The 25,170-nt window shown below is 39.4% G+C and overlaps 1 protein-coding gene across 6 annotated transcripts in view; it reads left to right on the top strand.

Annotated features, from left to right (window-relative positions):
- Window positions 1–25,170, top strand: part of patj (PATJ crumbs cell polarity complex component) — a 280,589-nt gene that overhangs the window by 113,403 nt on the left and 142,016 nt on the right. For 5 of the 6 annotated variants that reach the window (XM_066691664.1, XM_066691663.1, XM_066691661.1 and 2 more), the window contains 4 exons: window positions 398–575; window positions 2,888–2,998; window positions 7,107–7,166; window positions 18,933–19,038. In XM_066691664.1, the coding sequence (XP_066547761.1) occupies window positions 398–575; window positions 2,888–2,998; window positions 7,107–7,166; window positions 18,933–19,038 (455 nt within the window). The remainder of the gene's footprint in view (window positions 1–397; window positions 576–2,887; window positions 2,999–7,106; window positions 7,167–18,932; window positions 19,039–25,170) is intronic. The other variant, XM_066691662.1, reaches the window with a different exon arrangement.

Below are 25,170 nucleotides of genomic sequence, written 5' to 3'. Positions count from 1 at the left end.
TTTATTTATCTGGAAAGACCCTGAAATTCCCAACAATCCAAATGTAGCAATATTCACATCCCCTTTGTTTTTATATTTTTATGTTCAAAACTCAAATACTTGTTTTCCTTTTATCCCATCACAATTGGCAATTCACTAATACTAAATCAGCTCCGCTCACCTTGTTAGCTTTCCTACTAATACTGGAGAGCTGTAGATATTCAGAAAACCAAAAGTCAATTTGATTTTGAAAACAGTGCAACTGGCTCAGATTTGTCAGCAGCAAATGGGATATGTCAAAAGACACAGTTATATACGTGAGTGGTGGGCCATATGATAGCTGAGACAGGGTAAAGTAAATTGTTTGATGCTCTATACTTGGGGTTTAGTCTGAAGTGCTGTGGTGTGCTTTGTTCAGGGTGGAGGTGTGGCATGAGCCGTCAGAGTCTCTGGGCATCAGTATCGTTGGTGGCCGCACCGTCATCAAGAAGCTGAAGAATGGAGAGGAGCTGAAAGGCATCTTCATCAAGCAGGTCTTGGAGGACAGTCCAGCTGGCAGGACCCAAGCCCTGAAAACTGGAGACAAAATACTGGAGGTGAGACAAAAAAAAAAAAAATTGCCTGCACAAAACATCCACGACTCTAGGATTCATGTTATATCTGGTTTGTAATAGTTTTCTACCAGCATTGATTGCGTGGTTTGTTTAGTTTTTTTTCTGGAAAAGAAAGGTTAATAACCACATTGCTGGGAAGTAGAATAGGCTTGGTGTATGAGATTAATTGATCAGTTTGATTAATTTATGGAGGTATTTGAACGATTTACAAATTAACATTTCCTCTTTCTCATCATCTTGTTTGTCCTCGTTAACCATATGAACTGGGAGATGACACTGAGGTTTGAGCACTAGTGTGGTTGTGGCTCAACCTTGGAGTTGCTCATATCTCTGCAAATTCCCCTAATCTGGAAACATCTGTTTTTCAGCCGAAAAATGTGGTTGTTTCACATTTGCTCTGTAACTGTTTATAGATGTTACGGAAAAGGTTGTGCTTATTTAACCATTATAAAATGAAAAAACACCTCTTTGACTATAATGTATTGTCTAAAATACAAACAATGTGCACCAAACATGATGCTGTTGTAGGGGGATTCTGAAAAAAAACATTAGCATTATACTTCCCAACCTGTTATTTCGGTTATTAAAATTACAATGAACTGCAATATTTTTAAACTAGCTGTAGCAACACCTTCAGAAATAATACGTATTACAGGAAACTATATGCAATTAAGTGATTATTCATTTGTATACTGCCTGATAAAATATCATATCTATAATGTTATCTTACCAGCTGTTCCAAGACATGGAGATTTTGTTATTATTTTTATCCAGCAACTTAAGTGCATTTAATCATTAATATTTAGGTTACTTCGCAGCAAATTGCATTCAATTAAGTATTTATTCATTTGTATACTGCCTGTTAATCCTCTGCCCATAATTTCACGCATTATATTAAAACTGTAGATTTATGAAGTAGCGGCAACTTTCTAGCATGGTTATGATGATATGTGGAAACAATTCACTCATGCATTATTCTGACACTTTAATGAGATGTACCTTTTGCAAACATATTAAACATGATTCAGGGATTTGAATGCAGCTAATGTGCCTTTAAAGAGCACTTTCCGATTCTCCGGTGAGTACTTGTCACAGATGATTTTGCGAATGTTCCGGTAAAGTGCAGCAAACATGAGTGATCAATTAGACTAGCACTGTGCCTGGACAAATGCCTGTGGGTGATACAATGCCTCATCACCAAATTACAGTGAGGGCTATTGCTGTGTGAGGAAGTGTCTCCCCTGAGGATCGCCCATCTCCGATCATAAAGAGCACTTAACTTGCTTGTAGGCCCAGGTTGTGTGACGAGTGAGAGTTGTCTGCAGGATGAGGCAATCAATGTAATCACATGCACAGTGCCCAAGCACTCCTATTGCATACGGTGTATTCCTAGGCCGATATGCAAGAGGAACTAGTCCCCAATAATACCGGTCAAGTACGGTTTGCCCTACAACACCGCACATACTTGCTACAATACTAAACCAATTTATCAACTTTACGTTTTCAGTTTGCTTAAACAGTGATACAGCTTAAAGAAAATAGTATAGATCTCAGTATCTAGGGGGATGTTAACTTTGTATTGCTACTCATTTATGTAAATAAGTACAGTATAATGATCAATATTTATTAAATTAATTGAATATCCAAATAACATTGTTTCCAGTGACGGGTGGGGATTCTTACCAGTGTTTCAGACCTGGAACCAAACCATCTGAAAATGTCTCTTATTTTATGTTAGTTTATAAATATGTTAATGTTTTATTTATTTTTTTAGTTTGTTTTATGTTTATCAATGTCTAAAGTGCTCTGTGTCTACCCTGGGAAGGGAGCTATACAAATAAAAAATGATTGATTGATCACACTATGATCACCAATCATGCCCCCCATCACACCTGCTGCTATTAAGAGAGGTTTTGTTTATTTTTTTATTACAATCTTTTCAAATACAAAAGCAATAGTTGCACGTTTATTTTGTGGAAAAGTCTTAAATATTAAAATCTTAAACTATTATATTCACTAATCCTACAAAACAACTATATTTGAACATAATAAATATGAGGGGGAAAGATTGGTATGGCCAAGACAGTATTTTAATACTGGTGTAATTAAATTAAATTCACAGAGGTTAGAGCACAGAAGTACCTTCAACAGTATCTGGCTTTGCCTCCTTTAACTGACATCTAATGATGTTATTTCCCTGTGTTGGTCATCCTAGTCCTCATGTGACTATGAGGATATATGAATAGCACTGGTGGGCTGACAGTCACCCTGGTTTTGGTTGCGTTTTCCGACAGGTCTCCGGAGTGGACCTCCAGAATGCCTGCCACGAGGAAGCGGTGCAAGCCATCAAGAGAGCTGGGAACCCCGTCCTCTTTATCGTCCAGAGCCTCTCGGCAACACCACGGGTAAGAGCATGGCCTCCAGACACCTCACCTGCTGCAATCACTGTTAGTACGGCACTAAACAGTTCCTTGACTGTCGAGATGATGTTTCAAAAGGATTACAATGACTGAGGTGATCGATGCTTAAAATGGAAGAAGTCATAGTATGGATTAAAGTGACAATTGCAGAGCAGCTGTGAGAGGTTGAGTTGATTACACTGCACAGTGGGGAGAAATGAGGGAAACTGATTTGCCAGGATCAGTGTCTATCTATACCCCTGCCTGGAAACTCCATCCCTGCATCATTTTGTGCAGCACACCATAGATGTATGTATGCTTTCATAAACCGAAGGGACATTCGGTAAAGGGCTGAGCTGTGGGTCATGTGCTGTGCGTTTCTGAAGGGCACATTGTCCTCCAGAACATTTTATGATATTGTGAACAGCAGGGTAATGTCAGCCTAACTGAATTTTAAAGCTGGAACTTGTACATCCACCAACAAGGAAAACCATATTAACAAAATGTCATTACCTTCTCAAAAAGCTTTCCTCAATCCCATAGATCCCGACCTTATTCATATGATGATGTTTTTATACTATTAAAACCATCTCCTTGTGAATGAGAACAGTGTGAAGCATATCTGATCAATAAAGGTAGAATAATGTCGTTTCTCAAACAGACATTCATAAAACTGGAGTACCAGTAATCGACTGAATCTTGAAGGATAATAAGGGTTTCCGCTGATTTATTTTGTTAGTGGCTAGTAATGCATACATGCTGTAATATAAATCTCCACATTAGTACTAGGTTAGAATATCTCATTCCTCAGTCAGGTGATGAGTCAGGGGGCCTGTGCAATGTACTGTGATCCTCAATGTCTTTCGTTCAATACCTTGAAGAGTGAGGGGAAGAAAAATAACAAATCCTCTTAAAGCACAATGCAACCGCCCACTATCTTTTCATGTACACCACTCTCCTTCAGTGAAGCCTGGAAGTCTGGGACTGTGTCTTTGATCAACGTACTGCTCTTTCCCAAAATTAGTTATTACTCCAGACAAAAATATCTGCATGATTTGTACCAGTAACACTGTATTAAATTGCTATAATAGATTCACAGTTGCTCCCTTGTACTGAGAACACAATTGCTGCCCTCATTAACCCCTTATAAGTGCTCTCTAAGTGTGTGTGTGGGTGGGGGGGGTTAAGCTCCTAAATTTCTTGATTATTTATCTGAAACTGCTGCTTTGATTGTTGCTTCTAAAACTAACCTTCAGAGAAGAGGAGGATGGTGATGGGGGGATTCTGATAAGAAAATAAAATGAGACCCTTGAATAGTGTGTGGCCATTACAATGTGCTGCATCCTGTATGGTTGGAGCACAATGTAGCCACTTGAAAATCACTAAATCCATCCTAACTTATTGGATTTGGGTAGTCTTTAATATTGCAGTTGTTCCGTTCCACTCAAAGTTTTAAACATCCATGCATGCACGCACACACACACAGCTTGTGCAAATGTACTGAGATGTCTTCAAACATAATGCAAGACAGTTTGGGACGGTTTTAGGTATGTTTCCACATGTTTCAATGGTTTTACAGCCAAATTGGTATTTGCAAAAAGTTGGTATTGTGACAGTGTCGGGGGTCGTGACCACACTGTCGGGGCTGTGTAAGGCAAAGTGATGATTTATTGTATGCAGTGCTCTATGTGCAAAACAAAACACAACCAAAACTCTTTGTCAAGTCTACCTAAATACAGAATGAGTCCCTCTCTATAAGCTAAACAAATAAACATGCACATACACCGCAACCATGTAAAATCCACAATCCAAATCCATTGTCAATGTTCAAAGCCAAGTTCGTTACCATTAGTTTCAATTCGCTGTTCATTCACTCTCTTGCTCTCACTCCAAGGCTCTCCTCTGCCTCCCCAACCCCGGAAGCTGGGTGTTGCTTGGCTTTATTGAGGAGGGGAGCCAGTAGCAGAGGGAACAGCGGTTCAGCTGTTCCACTGGTCCGTCCCTCCCCGGAGATGCGGGGAAGTTCAGGCCAGTTCTGGGTGGTGCCTGGGTGCCTCGCCCAGTGCAGTGTCACAGTACCCAATAAGGGAGGATCACAGATGCACAGCAATGTTTTGGACCATTACACAACCCATTGAATCCATTCCTTATACTTAAGTAAGATTGACAGCTGACAACAAGATTTTTCTAAATGCTATATAGCACAGTCCTCTGCTCAGGATTAGACCCTCTTTCCTTGGCTTTCTAAACAATAAAGTTAAATCATGTCAAAACTGTCTGGAAAGCACAATGAATCCCCCACACCTCTGGTTTAATATATTTATTATACAAAACAGATGTTTGTTCTTACACTGGCAATTTATTCATATTTTACGCAAATACTTTGTACTATGAAGGTAGTAAACCTAAAATCAAAGTCTTAAGAACATGTTGCCTGATATTGGATAACAATTTTTAAATGATCTTGGCTTTATTACCTTATTTGCAAGGATTTGGTGAGATTTTTATCTTGTAGATAATCTGTATCTATGTATTAATTTATTTTTAAACGCAGATTTTTTTGAATTGTGTATTTTTATTTGACATCGGTTGAAGACATGATAGATATTATAAAAGATCCCCACCTACTCTAATTAGACTCTACTGAAACCACCCCCTCCAGCAACTTGTGTTCTGACATGCTGCACAACGCAGTCCTTAAAGGCTTATTTGTGTCCGTACAGTCATAAAGAAACCTTCTACCTAAAAGATCCATTCCCAGGAGTCACTGCAGATTCCACCTACCGGGAAGCGTTAAATACACCATAATATATGATCTAGATACAGTCCAAGGTGAGGGCATTTTCCTAGGTAGTAGAAGTGCAATATATGCATCCCTGTGGCAGCTTGTTTCGACTTCCCTGAAGCAGGTTTGAGAATGACTCACTGCCAACCCCCCTGCCACACACACAGATGTCAGCTCTTTCCTTGCATCTCGTCTCATTTACCTGACATGAATAGCTAAATTGCACTCTCCGTGCCTTCAGCACACTCCCTGCTCCTGAACTACTTAATCGGGTTCTGGAGAGATGAGGAGAGCGCCCACAGCACCCAGTCTGCTTTTGTTAACATCTGAGTGGCTGTTCATGACCCTCATTATGACAGATTGCCAGAAAATATATAGTAAAATGGAAGAGCAGGTCAGTTGGTTTCACAAGAAAGAAGGTACTAAAGTAAAATAAAAAAATCACTGATTTATTTTTTGAAAATGATGAATCGCTACGCTCTTTTCCTCCTTTTTGTGAAATACTGTGTAAAGCCCATTTTTGTTCAAACCAAATTGCTGCTGCAGCCCAGACAATACAATGTGCAAATTTGCTAAGCCAGTGGCTGAATGCATGCTGTGGTTGTGCAAAGGCAAAGATTTTACTGCTGTTCTGAAGGAATCAAAGGAAACAATTTCAAAATACAAGAGCATCTAGATCCATGCTGCCAACGTGTTTCATCTCTCTTGCAGCCCCTATATGGATCCTTCTTAAAGTGAAAAGAAAGCGTTTGAGTGCAAATCTTGTTTGCAGAGATTTTTTGGATGTTTTTAAAAGCAACACAATTGAGATTTCCTTTCAGTGACTCAAAGAATTAGCAAAATCACATTGACTAGTTAATTACTCCAACAGGTGCATTGCACTGTATTTCTTGATTACAGTTTAAAGAGTGTCCTTTTAACGAGAAGCAATTATGAATAAGTGCATGATTCATCATCAGATCTCTGTAATTTAACAGAGAAATGGACATAGATTAATAATGCTAATTAGAGCTTTAAAAGCAGATAGGGATAGACGTTTTTAATACTTTTTCACTATTAGAGAGGCTGGGGACTATATGGACTAATGGATTATAGTTAGACTTATGGTGGTGGGTCACAAACATCTACAATTTTTTCAGCATTACTTGATTATTGCACTTGTTATCCCTCTTTAAGATTAAAGAATAAAAGACACATTCACTTAAAAAGGCAAGTGTAGCATACATATATTTTTGGGAAATTTTGAATACCAGTATGCTGTTTTTTTCTGTAACTAGAAAGTCATCTTTCAGTGGAACAGTGAGTTCTATCTCTCTGCTCTTTCCACAGCCTGTATCAGTGATGGCCCCTAGCTACAGCAAACACCAGGCCAAAAGGAAAGCTGTGACGGTAAGCCACTCCTTGTCATGTGGTTCAGCATCCTATTCTGGTACTATTAATAATAATAATAATAATATTTCTTGGCAGACGCCCTTATCAAGGGCGACCTACAACATAAGTGCAATGCAGTATCATACTCCTGTCGAAGTCATGTTCTTGGTTCCGTATGAATGTTGACAGTTTTTTACCATGGTGACCTCAGCTTGAGTGCAAAAATGAAGGATTGAATGATTATATATAGGAGTATGACAGCAGAATGCCTTGGAAGAATGCATTAGGTAGATCTCCTGTCTAGTAATTTGGTATCTTTATCTTCCAGGATATAATTTAGCAGTCTACATAACATCTCCAACCTGGAGATTATAACCTGTTTTTAACCTTCTTTATGGTGTGATTGCTTGTGTATGCATTTTGAACTAATTGAGGTGTACCAAGGTTGTTTCCAGCAGTGATTGCAGTGCTTAACTAGAGGTCTGCACCAAATTAAAGTTCTGGCATTCTTTTGGGTTTTATAAAATGAATTTATATGGGATTTAATACAATGAACCATTAAATGTATGACTAGGGATCACATTAAAGCAAAGAGACAACACAGACATGCCTAGTGCCTATAAAAAAAATATTTAAAACATTGCACCTTTTTTACCTTATAACCTGTAATTAAAATGCTGTCTATCAATGCACTGCAAAAAAAGAATGGCCAAATATTGCCAAATCTAGGTGTGCAAAGTTGCTAGAGACCTATCGCAACAAACTCACAGCTTTATTCGCTTCCAAAGGTGCTTCCACCAAGTATTAACTTATGATAAGGATTATCCACTTATGATATTTCAGATTTATATATATATAATATTTTTATTATTATTATTATTATTATTATTATTATTTTTTTTTTTTTTTTTTACAATATAAACTTTCTTCCCCATCACAGTGTGGAGGTAAGTGTGTAAGCGGAAACTTATCCTCGTTAAATGCTTAAAACTCTGAAAAACTTCAAGGGAGTTTCTCTAAGTACAGTATAACAATACACCGACCGGACTTTAGGCACTTTCACTATGCCATTTCTGATCTGGATGCATTTGAGTGGTGTCGTGTCTACATTGCCATTTGTTCAGCATCAGCTTTCAACGGTCTCAGGGGTATTCACATGCGCACTAGCACGTCCTAGTCCAAACTTAAATGTATATTTTAAATTAGTCATTTAAAACACAGAGCTATATCAAAAACAATCGTTTTAACTAATTACAAATTATTCGAACAAGTAAAACCAACGCACTTGCATATACACTCACCTAAAGGATTATTAGGAACACCATACTAATACTGTGTTTGACCCCCTTTCGCCTTCAGAACTGCCTTAATTCTACGTGGCATTGATTCAACAAGGTGCTGAAAGCATTCTTTAGAAATGTTGGCCCATATTGATAGGATAGCATCTTGCAGTTGATGGAGATTTGTGGGATGCACATCCAGGGCACGAAGCTCCCGTTCCACCACATCCCAAAGATGCTCTATTGGGTTGAGATCTGGTGACTGTGGGGGCCAGTTTAGTACAGTGAACTCATTGTCATGTTCAAGAAACCAATTTTGAAATGATTCGACCTTTGTGACATGGTGCATTATCCTGCTGGAAGTAGCCATCAGAGGATGGGTACATGGTGGTCATAAAGGGATGGACATGGTCAGAAACAATGCTCAGGTAGGCCGTGGCATTTAAACGATGCCCAATTGGCACTAAGGGGCCTAAAGTGTGCCAAGAAAACATCCCCCACACCATTACACCACCACCAGCAGCAGGCTTTGAATTTGTGGGTATGTATTTTTAATGCGGTGTACGTGAGCACTGTATCTACACATCAGAATTCTGCAAATCGCTTCTGACAGGAGTGACTGCCCCAGTAAATCAGCTGTGATGCTGCTGTCAAGTGTATCAGGATGTTTTTCAATCATTCCCCTAGCTTCTTGTTGGTTCTGTACTATGATTGTACTCCAGTGTGCTGCTCCCTCAATTATTCCTCCAGGGGACTGCCACATCTACAGAAAATAACATGCAACCTCCCGTCCACCCCCTTGCCACCTATGGCACTCTGATAAAATCACAGAAGTAATTTACCTGGCAAAACTGTGGGATGCGATCATGCAATCAAAACTTAATGCAGGAAAATCAAATCAGGCCTATAGATTGCTTTGGAATTGTTTTGCTGCAACACAAGAGATCTTGCCCAGTGTTTTTTTTTCACTTTCACACCTAGTTCACTTGAAAATAATTTGAAACTTTGCATTACCTTTACATTTGACCTTTTTTGTTTGTTTCACACCAGGTACATTGAATCAAACTAGAATGTCATTGAAAGTGAGTTTGTGACGTCCACATGCAGCTTCATGCAGACCAGCATTCTGTTAGTTTCTCATGGCACTTTTCCCAACGCGCATGGTTCTTTTGCATGAGTGGGAAGTAGTTTGTGTGGCTTCAATTAAATAACAAGACTGGGCAGATGCTTTGTGTTTGTTTACATCACTTCCACACTTTTGTTCACTGTTTGGAGTGCTTTGTTTCCATGTGAACCACAATATGTTTGCTTTCACATTGCAAAAATATTGGCGGAATAAGGTTGCAAATGTACCAACTACTCTTTCAAATGAACCGAGACCACCCCTTTTGAAGTGGTTTGATCCACATCCTAGTTTGAATACGTCAATATAAGAGGTTTCACATACAGCTCCAAACCGCACTTCAATCAGCATCATACTATAGTGTGAAAGTCCCCATATTTTTATTTATTTTTTGCAAGTGCAATTTCTGGATTTAAATGAGAGCAGCTCTTTCTACTGATTGTACAATGCCATTGTACAATGAAATCATCTAATGTTATACATCAATCAGAAAAGTCCTTTTAAAGTAAACTCATACGCATGCCTGGAGATTTTTAAATTAGACAAGCACATAACTCTATGTAAAGCATTTCAATGCCAGCCTGCAGAAGTTCTGTCAATCTGAAAAATCAGTATATAGATGGGAAATAGCTTTTAATAGTATTTTGCCTTAAAAAAACTTTGCTGTTTATTTGAGAAAAACTAAACATTTTATTGAAATGATAAACTTACAGTGAAAGCATTACAAGGGTTGCCAATGTTCTGTAGACCTATTCTGTATTCTTTGGCATTCTCTGTAAATCCCCAACATGTCCGATAACATTTGCCTGGAGCGACCCCTTGTGGATCCCATGTGTCATAGTCTCTCAAGGTTTGCGACTCAGAGCACTAATGATCGCCCTAGGAGATATTTCCCTTGAATGAGATAAGCCTTTCAGGAGGTTTTAGTCAGAAGAAATGTATCGCTGATTAATGCTAATTGATTATTTGTGATTCCAGACTGCGTGTGTATCTGCATAAAGCAGCCCTGAGTCACATAAAAGTGTAATTAGCTTCGATTAAACATGGCTCGCTTTGATAAATACAGCGCAAATAGCCTATTATTATTTATTTTCCTTTATGGAAAGATAAGTGATTTTGCCCACCCCCCCAACTGCCTGCACCACAGCCTAAATATAGACAGTGCTGAATCTGCCCCTTTGAAATGGCAGCTGAGTAAATATTTCTACTTCAAATGATTCTCAAATTAGACTATTTACACAAGATGGATTGTGGAGATGTGTTTGGAATTAAAATTACAAATGGTAAACGGTTCGCACAAAGAACATAAGAAGTCTCTGGAGCGATTTTGCACAATGCATGGTGATATTTCAAATGCTTGTCTTGCCTTACCTCACAGTATGTGTAAAAAGTAGGTTTTGCACCCTTGCTCTGGCATTGCTGTGCTTTAAATTCACAAGAGAGCACTACATTCTGACAGTGGAGATCTCTATTCTCCATATGTTGTTTTTTTGTTGTGTGTTTTGTTGCCACCTCTTGCACAGGGCAAGGCTGAGTTGGCCCATGACCAGTACAGTTTGGTGTCTATTCTTGCATTTATCAATAAATCAGTCAATTAGACCCTGCAATAGTTCATATCATATCAGTTCTAATAAACGAGCGGTTACAATGTGACAAGGATGTGGCTGTTATTATGGGGGATTTAAATTTCCCAAACATAGACTGGGAAAGCCCAGTTGGGACTACAGAAGCAGAAATAGAAATGGTTGAGATGGCAAACAACTGTTTTCTAAGTAATTAACATCACTTCCCTTGTTTTAAATTCTACACTGACAATAACCCTAGCATTTTGTTTGCCTTTTTATTGCTTCCTCACATTGTTTGAATGGGGAAAGTGATGAGTACACATAAACTCCTAGGTCTTTCTTATGTGTTACGTCTTCTAGTTCTATTCCTCCCATAGTGTAATTATAGTGCACGTTTGTATTATCTAAGTCTCTTTGAATAACCTGTGCTGCCGAGATTTTATCTGCTCAGCCACCTATTTTAGTATCACCTGCAAATTTGACAACTTTGCTAACTATCCCAGAGTCCAGATCATTAATATAGATTCTGACAAATCACAGGCCCTAATTCTGATCCCTGTGGATCTCCACTAACAATCTCACTCAGTTAGAAGCAAGTCCTCTAATCGATACCCTCTGTTTCCTATACATCAACCAGTTCATAATCCATCTACTTACATTACCCTGAATGCCTACAGCTTCCAATTTGAGGATCAGTCTTTGGTGTGGAACCTTATCAAAAGCTTTCTGAAAATCTAAGTATATCATATCATATGCTTTCACATGATCTATAGCTGCAGTTACATGTTCAAAAAATTCTAAAAAAATTAGTAAGACAAGATCTGCCTCATCTAAACCCATGTTGACTATCTCCAAGAATATGATTTTCATTAAGATGCTCCTCTATTTTCTGTCAAATCATTTTTTCCAACATTTTACATGTGCTGCAGGTGAGACTGATTGGTCTGAAATTTCCTGGCTCAGTTTTGTCTCCTTTCTTGTGGATTGGTATGACATTTGCTGTCTTCCAGTCAGTTGGCACATCCCCTGTTCTAAGTGTCATTTAGAATATTTGAGTTAGCGGCCTATACATTTCCCTCATTTCTTTCAGTACTTTTGGAAATATACCATCTGTCCCAGGTGATTTGTTTGTTTTTAATTCTGCTAGTCTTTTGATTATCTCCTCTTCAGAAAGGTGCTAGGCCATGTAAGCAGCCTTATCTTTTCTTGTCTCTGAGCAACAGTAAGCCTTTGGTCTACTTCAAACTGGACTGTATGATTCTGAATGGTATGCACGATCTAGAATTTAAATGTGAGCAGATTTGTGATCTAGAAAATGGATTGGGGATAACAGACAAAAAATCGAATTGGTGTTTTTGTCATTTGTGTTTGTTTGAGTTTTTTCAGTTTGTCTCAGGTTTGTCTGCATCATTCTCCCATTAAATCTCACACATTTCCAGAGGAAAATGATGAGAGCTTTGATGTTGTGCTTTCAGAGTATGCTTGTAGGGAATGTGTCTGCAGGGGAAAGCCCATATATGTAGTTTTGAAGTGAGAAACATGACTGATGTAAAATATTCATTCAGAGCTTCTATCTATCTATCTATCTATCTATCTATCTATCTATCTATCTATCTATCTATCTATCTATCTATCTATCTGTCTGTTACATAATGTAATCATCTACACCTTAATACCATCAGGGAAACATTATAATGATGATGACAGATGTTGGAATGAAGTTCTTACTTGCATTGCCTTCCAGAATGAACTTAAAAGGGAACATCACAATTACACAGAACTGATCTGGTATAATTTGTTATGCACAACACTGTCAGAAGGACAGGCACTATCGTATGGTAACAATTCTGATGTGTGCCATGGTAAAAATTGTGACTCCTTAATATTCCTTTGCATGATACACTAAATTCTGTGGGGAAATCATCAGATGCTAACTGAATAATTTAACTTTCATTTGGTGCTAAAGTCGGTTTTCTGCATTACAACAACCTTAATCATATTTGCAATACAATATTTAAAATAGCTTTTGGGTAATACCACTTACCTACCTAGGAGACAGGCCCTGTATTTGATGAGGCAAACTTCAGGCCTGAATTCTTCTAAAATAAATAAATAAATAAAATAAAGGTATAGATCTCCAAACCTTATGACACTGCTTCATTTGAGTATCCTACACGGATGCTGTAGGATGTGGGATTGCTGTCATTTCACATTCCATTAACTGTGGAAGATGTATTGGTGCATGACTGAGTGGCTGTGCTGCTCTAGTTGCAGAAGTTAATCCTCAAATTGCCAAAGTGTGTTTGGAAATACTGACTGTCCAAGTGTATCCAAGAGAGGAAAACATACCTAAAAAGTTTACTGTGCAGGTGGAAAACAAATTGTATGTAATACAACAAACACAAATAAAAAAAAAAAGAAGAAAAAGCAAATTACTACAGGCTTAAACTATTATTTGTATTCTTTGTTATAAGACAACAAGCTACATATTTATGTAAATATAAACATTTACAATTTCTGATTTGTTAGTAACTACTATCATCTGCTTTCTCTTTGTTTGTTATTTGATGCGACACGCACACACTTTGGACTGCCAGTTTTTCTAATATGGTAGTATACTGATGTCTGTATTGCACTGCTTTGTCATGTTGAATGGAAGCCATGCTTTTCAATCAGGACCTTCAGTTAATTTTGCCTTGATCCACACATATCTACACATTTTTGCTGTCAACCTTAAAATAACCTTAACATAAAAATGATTGTATTATTATTATTTTAGGTCCTAGTTCCTACTTCTGAAAGTGGATGAACCTACTTGCTTTGATTATGTGGAAAAGAATGAATTAAAAAAGAGATATCAATGGGATTAAGAAGGTCAGAGAGCTGAAGCATCCAAATAACTGTCTTCCTTTAATGGAATTCTCATGCTGCTAAAAACATTGGTGTCGATGAAAGCAGTTTTCTAATTTTTAAAAATGATCTTTAAAAAGTAAGGTATAAGGTGTGTGTGTGTATACACAATACACACATTTCTTGTGGGAAGACGAGGGGAGTGATGGTACCTGTAGGCCTTAATGGCAGGAGATCAGGTATGAACGTTCATTGATGCTGTGCAAAATACTTTTTATTTCTCATTGTTGAGCATCCCTGCATTCCTTCTCCTGTCCACTGCCTAGCTTTCATCTTTGTGACTCTTCCAAAGCTATTTCATATGAATCGGCTAGTTAGCATAACAAAGTACAGTCAAAGCTAGCACCAATACAAACATGAGAATCCAACCGAAAGCAAACCTTCCATGCTCAGGAAGGTATGAAATGCATCAGGAAGTTGTGGGTGATTTAGCGTCTTTGATGCAGCCCTGATAGAAATGCTAGTCATGGCACAAACAGAACTGATTATGACGGTAAAGGATGCTGAAATTCAAACAACTGCTTGAATAATCTTATTTCTGGTTCTGTGATGTCTCTTTGATGTCTCTCGATGTTTGGATTTGTTTTTAGTTTTGTAGGTTTTTTTAAAACAGATAAACACTTTAAAATCTGCTGATATGATCTATTTGCTTGTCATTGGTGTTACATATTCAATCTGTTTTTGTTCAAGGAAGCTTGTCACCTTGAGCACAAACCCCCAGAAATCAAAAAGCAGAGCGGGAGTCAGTTCTGAATTACCTATGTAGGCTAGAAGAAGCCCTCTGTTCAGAGAATTTTTATTTTCTCCTGAACAATTCCAATAAGATTGGTCCCTTCGGCTTCCTTAAAGTGTAGACTTTTACTCCATCCTAGCCAGAAAAGATAGATGGACACAAATGTAAAGGCTTTTTTTGGCCTTCCCGAATGGAAATGGGTTGCTTAAAGCACGGCATTCTTCCCAGCTGCAACTCGTATACAAACTATTACCCTATTGACTGTTGTTGTTTTGTCATTAAATAACATTTGTATAAGATAGTAATGTAAATACTATACGGTAGCTCCTGTAAAGATGTTTGGAATTTCAATGAAAAACAAGTAGCAATTCAATACATTGGAGTAGCTCTAAAATGTGAATTACCAGGGGGTTGAGTGTGAATCATATCCACGATGATGAAAATAAGTAGTGTTGAAGTTTTGGTTTGTGATACTACATAAATAAATACATAAAATAAAGAAATGGAGATGATGTGACAAGGATAGGGCACTAATTTTAGTTAATTTCGTCCCCTAATGGGATTTCATTTATTCAATTTGCACAGCAGTCTGTGATTCCCGGGTTGATAGTGGGGTTGCACTTGGCTGGGCTAGATTAATGAATGCTGCCACATGGTTGATAGCAGGTGTCACGCTCGCAGTCGCTGTAGGGCATTCCTTTGATTCTGGTTATGGATGCAGATTAGCTGCAAGTGACGTCTGACAGGAGCTGAACTGCTCTGTGTGTATCTGTCATTCGAAGTCGTTTGCAATGTGAGGTATGGCAAAAAATGTCTTAGGGTCCTCTATCTCACTCGTCTCTTTATTCCCCTACAGTGCATCTGGAAAGTATTCACAGCGCTTCACTTTTTCCACATTTTGTTATGTTACAGCCTTATTCCAAAATGGATTGAATTCATTATTTTCCTCAAAATTCTACAAACAATACCCCATAATGACTCTTCCTAGAGCTGGCCACCTGGCCAAACTGAGCGATCGGGGTAGAAGGGCCTTAGTCAGGGAGGTGACCAAGAACCCGATGGTCACTCTGACAGAGCTCCAGCGTGTCTCTGTGGAGAGAGGAGAACCTTCCAGAAGAACAACCATCTCTGCAGCACACCACCAATCAGGCCTGTATGGTAGAGTGGCCAGACAGAAGCCACTCCTCAGTAAAAGGCACATGACAGCCCACCTGGAGTTTGCCAAAAGGCACCTGAAGGACTCTCAGACCATGAGAAACAAAATTCTCTGGTCTGATGAAACAAAGATTGAACTCTTTGGCCTGAATGGCAAGCGTCATGTCTGGAGGAAACCAGGCACTGCTCATCACCTGGCCAATACCATCCCTACAGTGAAGCACGGTGGTGGCAGCCTCATGCTGTGGGAATGTTTTTCAGCGGCAGGAACTGGGAGACTAGTCAGCATCGAGGGCAAGATGAATGCAGCCATGTACAGAGACATCCTTGATGAAAACCTGCTCCAGAGCACTCTGGACCTCAGACTGGGGCGAAGGTTCATCTTCCAACAGGACAACGACCCTAAGCACACAGCCAAGATAACAACGGAGTGGCTCCAGGACAACTCTGTGAATGTCCTTGAGTGGCCCAGCCAGAGCCCAGACTTGAACCCAATTGAACATCTCTGGAGAGATCTGAAAATGGCTGTGCACCGACGCTCCCCATCCAACCTGATGGAGCTTGAGAGGTCCTGCAAAGAAGAATGGGAGACTGCCCAAAAATAGGTGTGCCGAGCTTGTAGCATCATACTCAAAAAGACTTGAGGCTGTAATTGGTGCCAAAGGTGCTTCAACAAAGTATTGAGCAAAGGCTGTGAATAGTTATGTACATGTGCTGTTTTGTTTTTTATTTTTAATAACTTTGCAAAGATTTAAAACAAACTTCTTTCACGTTGTCATTATGGGGTATTGTTTGTAGAATTTTCAGGAAAATAATGAATTTAATCAATTTTGGAATAAGGCTGTAACATAACAAAATGTGGAAAAAGTGAAGCGCTGTCAATACTTTCTGGATGCACTGTAATAACACATCTTTCTAGACCAGCTGCTGTCCAGGTGAGATTCCTTGAAATGGCTTCATTATGTGGCTTAAATGGTTCTTAACATGTCAACAGTGCAAGTACACAGGAATGCAGGATGTAAATTCAGAATTTTGTTTTTCTCTGTTAATCAAGACCAAGCTGGCTATCGGACACTATTTAGCTGCTTGGCTTAATCAAAGAGAATGTATATGAATGTGCCTTAAGCTGAGGGGACACCAGTCTATATGTTGCTAGAAACTACGTGGATTCTACATTTTTCGAGCAACGTTATTCATTTTGATTTTATATAAGCAAAATTACGTTATAGAAACCAATTATTAAATGTTATTAAACCAATCAAAGTTTTGAGAGAGGTAATGTGACTACCTGTTTTCTGCAAGAAAATATTAATACAATTTGCAGAAAAATACAGCTCTGTAACAAATTGAGACCACTGCAACTTTTGTCTTAAATCAGCATCTCTACATGTATGGCAGCCATTCCATTCCATTCATATTTGTATTTGGAATTTGGGAGAAATGTTGTCAGTAGTTTATTGAATAAAACAAAAATGTTCATTTTACCAAAACACATACCTATAAATAGTAAAACCAGAGAAACTGATAATTTTGCAGTGCTCTCTTCATTTTGTATTAACTATAATTTGGCTGTATAAAGCAAAACCAGTATGGAACACTATTATTGTGGCATAGTAATATTAATTATCATAATAAATAAGTATAGACTAAGAACAAATAATGAAACATATTGATTTAAACTTATATTAAATATTGAATTATTCATAATATAATTGGCTACCCATGATTCTATATACATTCGATACAGAATGTAGAATGCAACATGTTTGTCTACATTTTCTAGCAAAATGTATACTGGTGTCCCCTCAGCTTAAAGCAACCTTGTATTTATTTTTTGGGGGGAACTAACAAACAAACAAAAACAAAATCTGATGCCTGCCATACAATCTCCAAATATTTGTCAACGGGATACTGTTTTGCCAACTCGTCTGTAGAGCTGAGGGTATGTATTTGCTTGTGTATGAAGAAAATGTTGTTTTTCTCATTTGTTTGTCATAGTACTAATGAAGGTTCACACCAGCAGCATATTTTATTTACTTGCGTATTAATTTTTAATTTAGCTTGTCGGATTTAGATGAGCACAGTAGTTGTTGAACTCACTGCTGTGTACTGTTGAGGTGCTAAAACTCAAATCTCTTCTCCCAGTCCCAGGCTCCCAGCCAATATCAGCAGCAGGTGATTTCCCCAGTGCCTCTCACATCAAGGGAAATAGCAGTTTTTCTGTACTACAACCTTTTTTTTCCCCCCAGTCCTGCAATCTTTATCAGTGAATCTAAATATTTTTTTATCCTGTTTATCTATTTTGCTATTCTGACAGTTAAGATATAAACAGCTTCAGAAAGCTATGACATGGTAGCAAAGTTTATTCACAATAGAGCAAGCGGAGGTATAGTAAACAGTGGATGAAAGTGTTGAACCTGATGAAACTCCAAGAATTATGTAACAATCTACAATGTGGAAATGGTTTACCAGCTTCTACTATAGATTTCTACAGTGCAGTGGAAGTCCTTCTGTGCAGCCTGTTAGTGTTAGGCTACACCACCTCTGAGATAACGGACAGATAGCTATCAGGTCTAAATAAGAAATGCTTTAGTTTTAAGACAGTGTTTGATTAGTCTTTCCAGGATAGGTAAACCAGCTTTTAAACTGTAGCAATGTAATGTTATAAAGCACTTGTCAAGCCTAAAAAGTAGATAGCTTAGAAACCCTCACAGATACTTTTCACTGACAAATTACATTTTTGTTTATTATTACCACAGAGTTGGATGTCTTTTGTTTGTATGTGGACACACCTTTAGTGATCTAATAACAATATGTTATTTTTCCTCTCTGTGCTGCAGGGTGCAAGCTATGTTAAGATAGCATTTCTCTTGGGTGGAATCTGTGTTTAAATGGCAGCTTTTTTTTTCTATTTCTTTTTTGCCGCTGCTCTTGACATCGAATGCAGGACTCTCCACTGATGGAAAGATGAAACCTACACTACATTAATTCCTTATTTGTTTTCATTTCTTCTAACAGAAGCCCACTACGACAGGTGCCCCTCCCCCCATGAGACTTCCCCCACCGTACAGGGAGCCTGTGGTGGAGACGCAGGACAGGGATCAGGAGCTGGCCAGACCCAGGGGTGAGTCTGCCATTAGGTTTATTTATTTATGGTCCTTCTCTCTGCTTTTATTCAGACTGCTGCCCAGCGGTTTTCTTCTGGTCTGTGCTGTGTGAAAGGGTTAAGGTCAGTTACAATGCCATGGTCTCAGAATTAAATTATAGTCCTATTCACCAGCTGGGATTGTAACTGACCGCATCGCGGCTGTTTCTGCTTCCTGTGTCCTGCGTGCTTGACTGCTTTGCTATTTTGGTAGGACAGAGGACGTTTAAATGGAGCAAATGTTGCAAGCACTTCAGAATCTCCTGTATCTCAAATAAAACTGAAGTTACCAACACCATACATACTGTACAGCATATTTACAGTACAGGTCCCAGCATGCACATTGTGAGCTATTGACCCTCTTGTAATTTGATGTGGGCCTTTTGACCCTAACTTAACCAATTTGTTTATTATTGTGATTAGTGAATCCCTCTGACTTTATAATAGTGTACTTCTGGTAGATATTTGATTCTTGGACACATGGTACTTCAGTCATGATTACAGCTGAGTCAACTCACTTACAGGATTCAGCTTGCATGGTTTGATTCACATAAACTGACACTGACATCATTTACAATGATTAAAGCAGAAGCAGACCAATATCTTCCAATGTCTTCTGCTGCTTTCCTCTCTGCAGCCCACTGATTTCAGTGTCAATGAAATGAAAGGTTTCACTTGATGTGGGAGGAGTCATTGTAAACTTTGCCACTGTTAGACAACGTGTAGCTCTTTTTGCTCAAACTTATTCTTTGGTTGCTTTGTAACTTAACTGGTGTGTTTCTTGTCGACAATAAAATGGTTACTGTTTTGTCTGGGCTACTGGTTATGCTAGCGTTTTTGTTTTGTTTTTTCTATGCTGACAGAGGCAGGCATAGTGGGATGTGGTGCTTTTCAGCTGCAGTATATTGTCTTCTCCACCACTAGTTAATATAGTACATTTGGATAGGAAGAACTAGCAACTTTCGATAAATAACAAATTACACTTTTATAGCAATATTCTTTTAATCCAATTTGCTTATCTTTTGAGATCAGTGAATAGGCTTCGAGATACGGTGCATCCGGAAAGTATTCACAGCACTTCACTTTTTCCACATTTTGTTATGTTACAACCTTATTCCAAAATGGATTAAATTCATTATTTTCCTCAATACTTTGTTGAAGCACCTTTGGCACCAATTACAGCCTCAAGTCTTTTTGATTATGATGCTACAAGCTCGGCACACCTATTTTTGGGCAGTTTATCCCATTCTTCTTTGCAGGACCTCTCAAGCTCCATCAGGTTGGATGGGGAGCTTCGGTGCACAGGAATTTTCAGATCTCTCCAGAGATGTTCAATCGGTTTCAAGTCTGGGCTCTGGCTGGGCCACTCAAGGACATTCACAGAGTTGTCCTGTAGCCACTCCTTTGTTATCTTGGCTGTGTGCTTAGGGTCGTTGTCCTGTTGGAAGATGAACCTTCGCCCCAGTCTGAGGTCCAGAGCGCTCTGGAGCAGGTTTTCATCAAGGATGTCTCTGTACATTGCTGCATTCATCTTGCCCTCGATCCTGACTAGTCTCCCAGTTCCTGCCGCTGAAAAACATTCCCACAGCATGAGGCTGCCACCACCGTGCTTCACTGTAGGGATGGTATTGGCCAGGTGATGAGCAGTGCCTGGTTTCCTCCAGACATGACGCTTGCCATTCAGGCCAAAGAGTTCAATCTTTGTTTCATCAGACCAGAGAATTTTGTTTCTCATGGTCTGAGAGTCCTTCAGGTGGCTTCCGTCTGGCCACTCTACCATACAGGCCTGATTGGTGGAGTGCTGCAGAGATGGTTGTTCTTCTGGAAGGTTCTCCTCTCTCCACAGAGACATGCTGGAGCTCTGTCAGAGTGACCATCGGGTTCTTGGTCACCTCCCTGACTAAGGCCCTTCTCCCCCGATTGCTCAGTTTGGCCAGGCGGCCAGCTCTAGGAAGAGTCCTGGTGGTTCCAAACTTCTTCCATTTATGGATGATGGAGGCCACTGTGCTCATTGGGACCTTCAATGCTGCAGACAATTTTCTATACCCTTTCCAGATCTGTGCCTTGATACAATCCTGTCTCAGAGGTCTACAGACAATTCCTTGGACTTCATGGCTTGGTTTGTGCTCTGACATGCACCGTTAACTGTGGGACCTTATATAGACAGGTGTGTGCTTTCCAAATCATGTCCAATCAACTGAATTTACCACAGGTGGACTCCAATCAAGTTGTTGAAACATCTTAAGGATGATCAGTGGAAACAGGATGCACCTGAGCTCAATTTTGAGTGTCATGGCAAAGGCTGTGAATACTTATGTACATGTGTTATTTTTGTTTTTTATTTTTAATACATTTGCAAAGATTTCAAACAAACTTCTTGTTTGTAGAATTTTGAGGAAAATAAACAATTTAATCCATTTTGGAATAAGGCTGTAACATAACAAAATGTGGAAAAAGTGAAGCGCTGTGAATACTTTCCGGATGCACTGTACTAATATTGACATATACCAAATAAAACCAAATCCCAAAGTAGTGAGAATTTGTGCATTTCTCTTCATGAACGTATTCGAAATTGTGGACATAAATAATACTGGTTTAAGCCTCCAAATCTAAATAGACCAGACGTTTCAATTTAGTATTTCTATTGAAGCCATAAATCAACTTTATGCACTATATATATATATATATATATACAGTGAGGGAAAAAAGTATTTGATCCCCTGCTGATTCTGTACGTTTGCCCACTGACAAAAGAAATGATCAGTTTAATGTTAGGTGTATTTTAACAGTGAGAGACAGAATAACAAGAAACAAAATTAAGAAAAACGCATTTCAAAAAAGTTATACATTGATTTGCATGTTAATGAGTGAAATAAGTATTTGACCCCTTCGACTTAGTACTTGGTGGCAAGACCCTTGTTGGCAATCACAGAGGTCAGACATTTCTTGTAGTTGGCCACCAGGTTTGCACACATCTCAGGAGGGATTTTGTCTCACTCCTCTTTGCAGATCCTCTCCAAGTCATTAAGGTTTCGAGGCTGACGTTTGGCAACTCGAACCTTCAGCTCCCTCAACAGATTTTCTATGGGATTAAGGTCTGGAGACTGGCTAGGCCACTCCAGGACCTTAATGTGCTTCTTCTTGAGCCACTCCTTTGTTGCCTTGGCTGTGTGTTTTGGGTCATTGTCATGCTGGAATACCCATCCACGACCCATTTTCAATGCCCTGGCTGAGGGAAGGAGGTTCTCACCCAAGATTTGACGGTACATGGCCCCGTCCATCATCCCTTTGATGCGGTGCAGTTGTCCTGTCCCCTTAGCAGAAAAACACCCCCAAAGCATAATGTTTCCACCTCCATGTTTGACGGTGGGGATGGTGTTCTTTGGGTCATAGGCAGCATTCCTCCTCCTCCAAACACGGCGAGTTGAGTTGATGCCAAAGAGCTCGATTTTGGTCTCATCTGACCTTTCACCCAGTTTTCCTCTGAATCATTCGTATTTTCATTGGCAAACTTCAGACGGGCCTGTACATGTGCTTTCTTGAGCACGGGGACCTTGCGGGCGCTGCAGGATTTCAGTCCTTCACGGCATAGTGTGTTACCAATTGTTTTCTTGGTGACTATGGTCCTAGCTGCCTTGAGATCATTAACAAGATCCTCCCATGTAGTTCTGGGCTGATTCCTCACCGTTCTCATGATAATTGAAACGCCACGAGGTGAGATCTTGCATGGAGCCCCAGACCGAGGGAGACTGACAGTTCTTTTGTGTTTCTTCCATTTGCGAATAATCGCACCAACTGTTGTCACCTTCTCACCAAGCTGATTGGCGATGGTCTTGTAGCCCATTCCAGCCTTGTGTAGGTCTACAATCTTGTCCCTGACATCCTTGGACAGCTCTTTGGTCTTGGCCATTGTGGAGAGTTTGGAATCTGATTGATTGATTGCTTCTGTGGACAGGTGTCTTTTATACAGGTAACGAGCTGAGATTAGGAGCACTCCCTTTAAGAGAGTGCTCCTAATCTCAGCTCGTTACCTGTATAAAAGACACCTGGGAGCCAGAAATCTTGCTGATTGATAGGGGATCAAATACTTATTTCCCTCATTAACAAATCAATTTATAACTTTTTTGAAATGCGTTTTTCTGGATTTTGTTGTTATTCTGTCTCTCATTGTTAAAATACACCTACCATTAAAATTATAGACTGATCATTTCTTTGTCAGTGGGCAAACGTACAAAATCAGCAGGGGATTAAATACTTTTTTCCCTCACTGTATATCTATATATATATATATATATATATATATATATATATATATATATATATATATATATATACACTCAGCTAAAGGATTATTAGGAACACCATACTAATACTGTGTTTGACCCCCTTTCGCCTTCAGAACTGCCTTAATTCTACGTGGCATTGATTCAACAAGGTGCTGAAAGCATTCTTTAGAAATGTTGGCCCATATTGATAGGATAGCATCTTGCAGTTGATGGAGATTTGTGGGATGCACATCCAGGGCACGAAGCTCCCGTTCCACCACATCCCAAAGATGCTCTATTGGGTTGAGATCTGGTGACTGTGGGGGCCAGTTTAGTACAGTGAACTCATTGTCATGTTCAAGAAACCAATTTTGAAATGATTCGACCTTTGTGACATGGTGCATTATCCTGCTGGAAGTAGCCATCAGAGGATGGGTACATGGTGGTCATAAAGGGATGGACATGGTCAGAAACAATGCTCAGGTAGGCCGTGGCATTTAAACGATGCCCAGTTGGCACTAAGGGGCCTAAAGTGTGCCAAGAAAACATCCCCCACACCATTACACCACCACCAGCAGCCTGCACAGTGGTAACAAGGCATGATGGATCCATGTTCTCATTCTGTTTACGCCAAATTCTGACTCTACCACCTGAATGTCTCAACAGAAATCGAGACTCATCAGACCAGGCAACATTTTTCCAGTCTTCAACTGTCCAATTTTGGTGAGCTTGTGCAAATTGTAGCCTCTTTTTCCTATTTGTAGTGGAGATGAGTGGTACCCGGTGGGGTCTTCTGCTGTTGTAGCCCATCCGCCTCAAGGTTGTACGTGTTGTGGCTTCACAAATGCTTTGCTGCATACCTCGGTTGTAACGAGTGGTTATTTCAGTCAAAGTTGCTCTTCTATCAGCTTGAATCAGTCGGCCCATTCTCCTCTGACCTCTAGCATCAACAAGGCATTTTCGCCCACAGGACTGCCGCATACTGGATGTTTTTCCCTTTTCACACCATTCTTTGTAAACCCTAGAAATGCTTGTGCGTGAAAATCCCAGTAACTGAGCAGACTGTGAAATACTCAGACCGGCCCGTCTGGCACCAACAACCATGCCACGTTCAAAATTGCTTAAATCACCTTTCTTTCCCATTCAGACATTCAGTTTGGAGTTCAGGAGATTGTCTTGACCAGGACCACACCCCTAAATGCATTGAAGCAACTGCCATGTGATTGGTTGGTTAGATAATTGCATTAATGAGAAATTGAACAGGTGTTCCTAATAATCCTTTAGGTGAGTGTATATATATATAGATATAGATATAGATATATATATAGATATAGATATATATAGATATATAATAGACGTGCACACACACACAGTATGTATATGTCCGTGTGGAATATGGAATGACTGTTCTGTATAGCTTTAGGAACAGGAGAGAACTGAATCTCTTTTGAATGAAAACATCTACTGAAGATAAATACGTGCTCTGTTAGCGATGATAACCTTATTAATGAAAGGCACTCCTGCGGTGTCCAGAATGTCAGCCCCACTTAGTGCTGTCTGTGTTGATACGATACCGCAAAGTTAGGCTGCATCTCCCAGATATCATGTACATCTCTCCCAGGCTTATCTCTGCCTACCCAATTCAAAGCCCATCCACCTAATTCCTGACAGCCTTGTTATAGACAGTGGCAGCGAAATGTGAACTGTTGCAGGAGTTTCTGCTTTTGACTGTGCTGGAAACTTGCCTCTCATGCAGTATTTCTTTAATCATAGATAGCTGACTAATGCACATCTTAAAATGTTTTCCACAAGTTTGAGATTTTAAGAAAATAATCATTACGTAAGC

This window comes from Amia ocellicauda, chromosome 19, assembly GCF_036373705.1.
Source record: "Amia ocellicauda isolate fAmiCal2 chromosome 19, fAmiCal2.hap1, whole genome shotgun sequence".
Taxonomy (NCBI): domain Eukaryota; kingdom Metazoa; phylum Chordata; class Actinopteri; order Amiiformes; family Amiidae; genus Amia; species Amia ocellicauda.
Note: the sequence above shows the minus strand (reverse complement) of the source record. Positions and strands in the feature narration are given on the sequence as shown.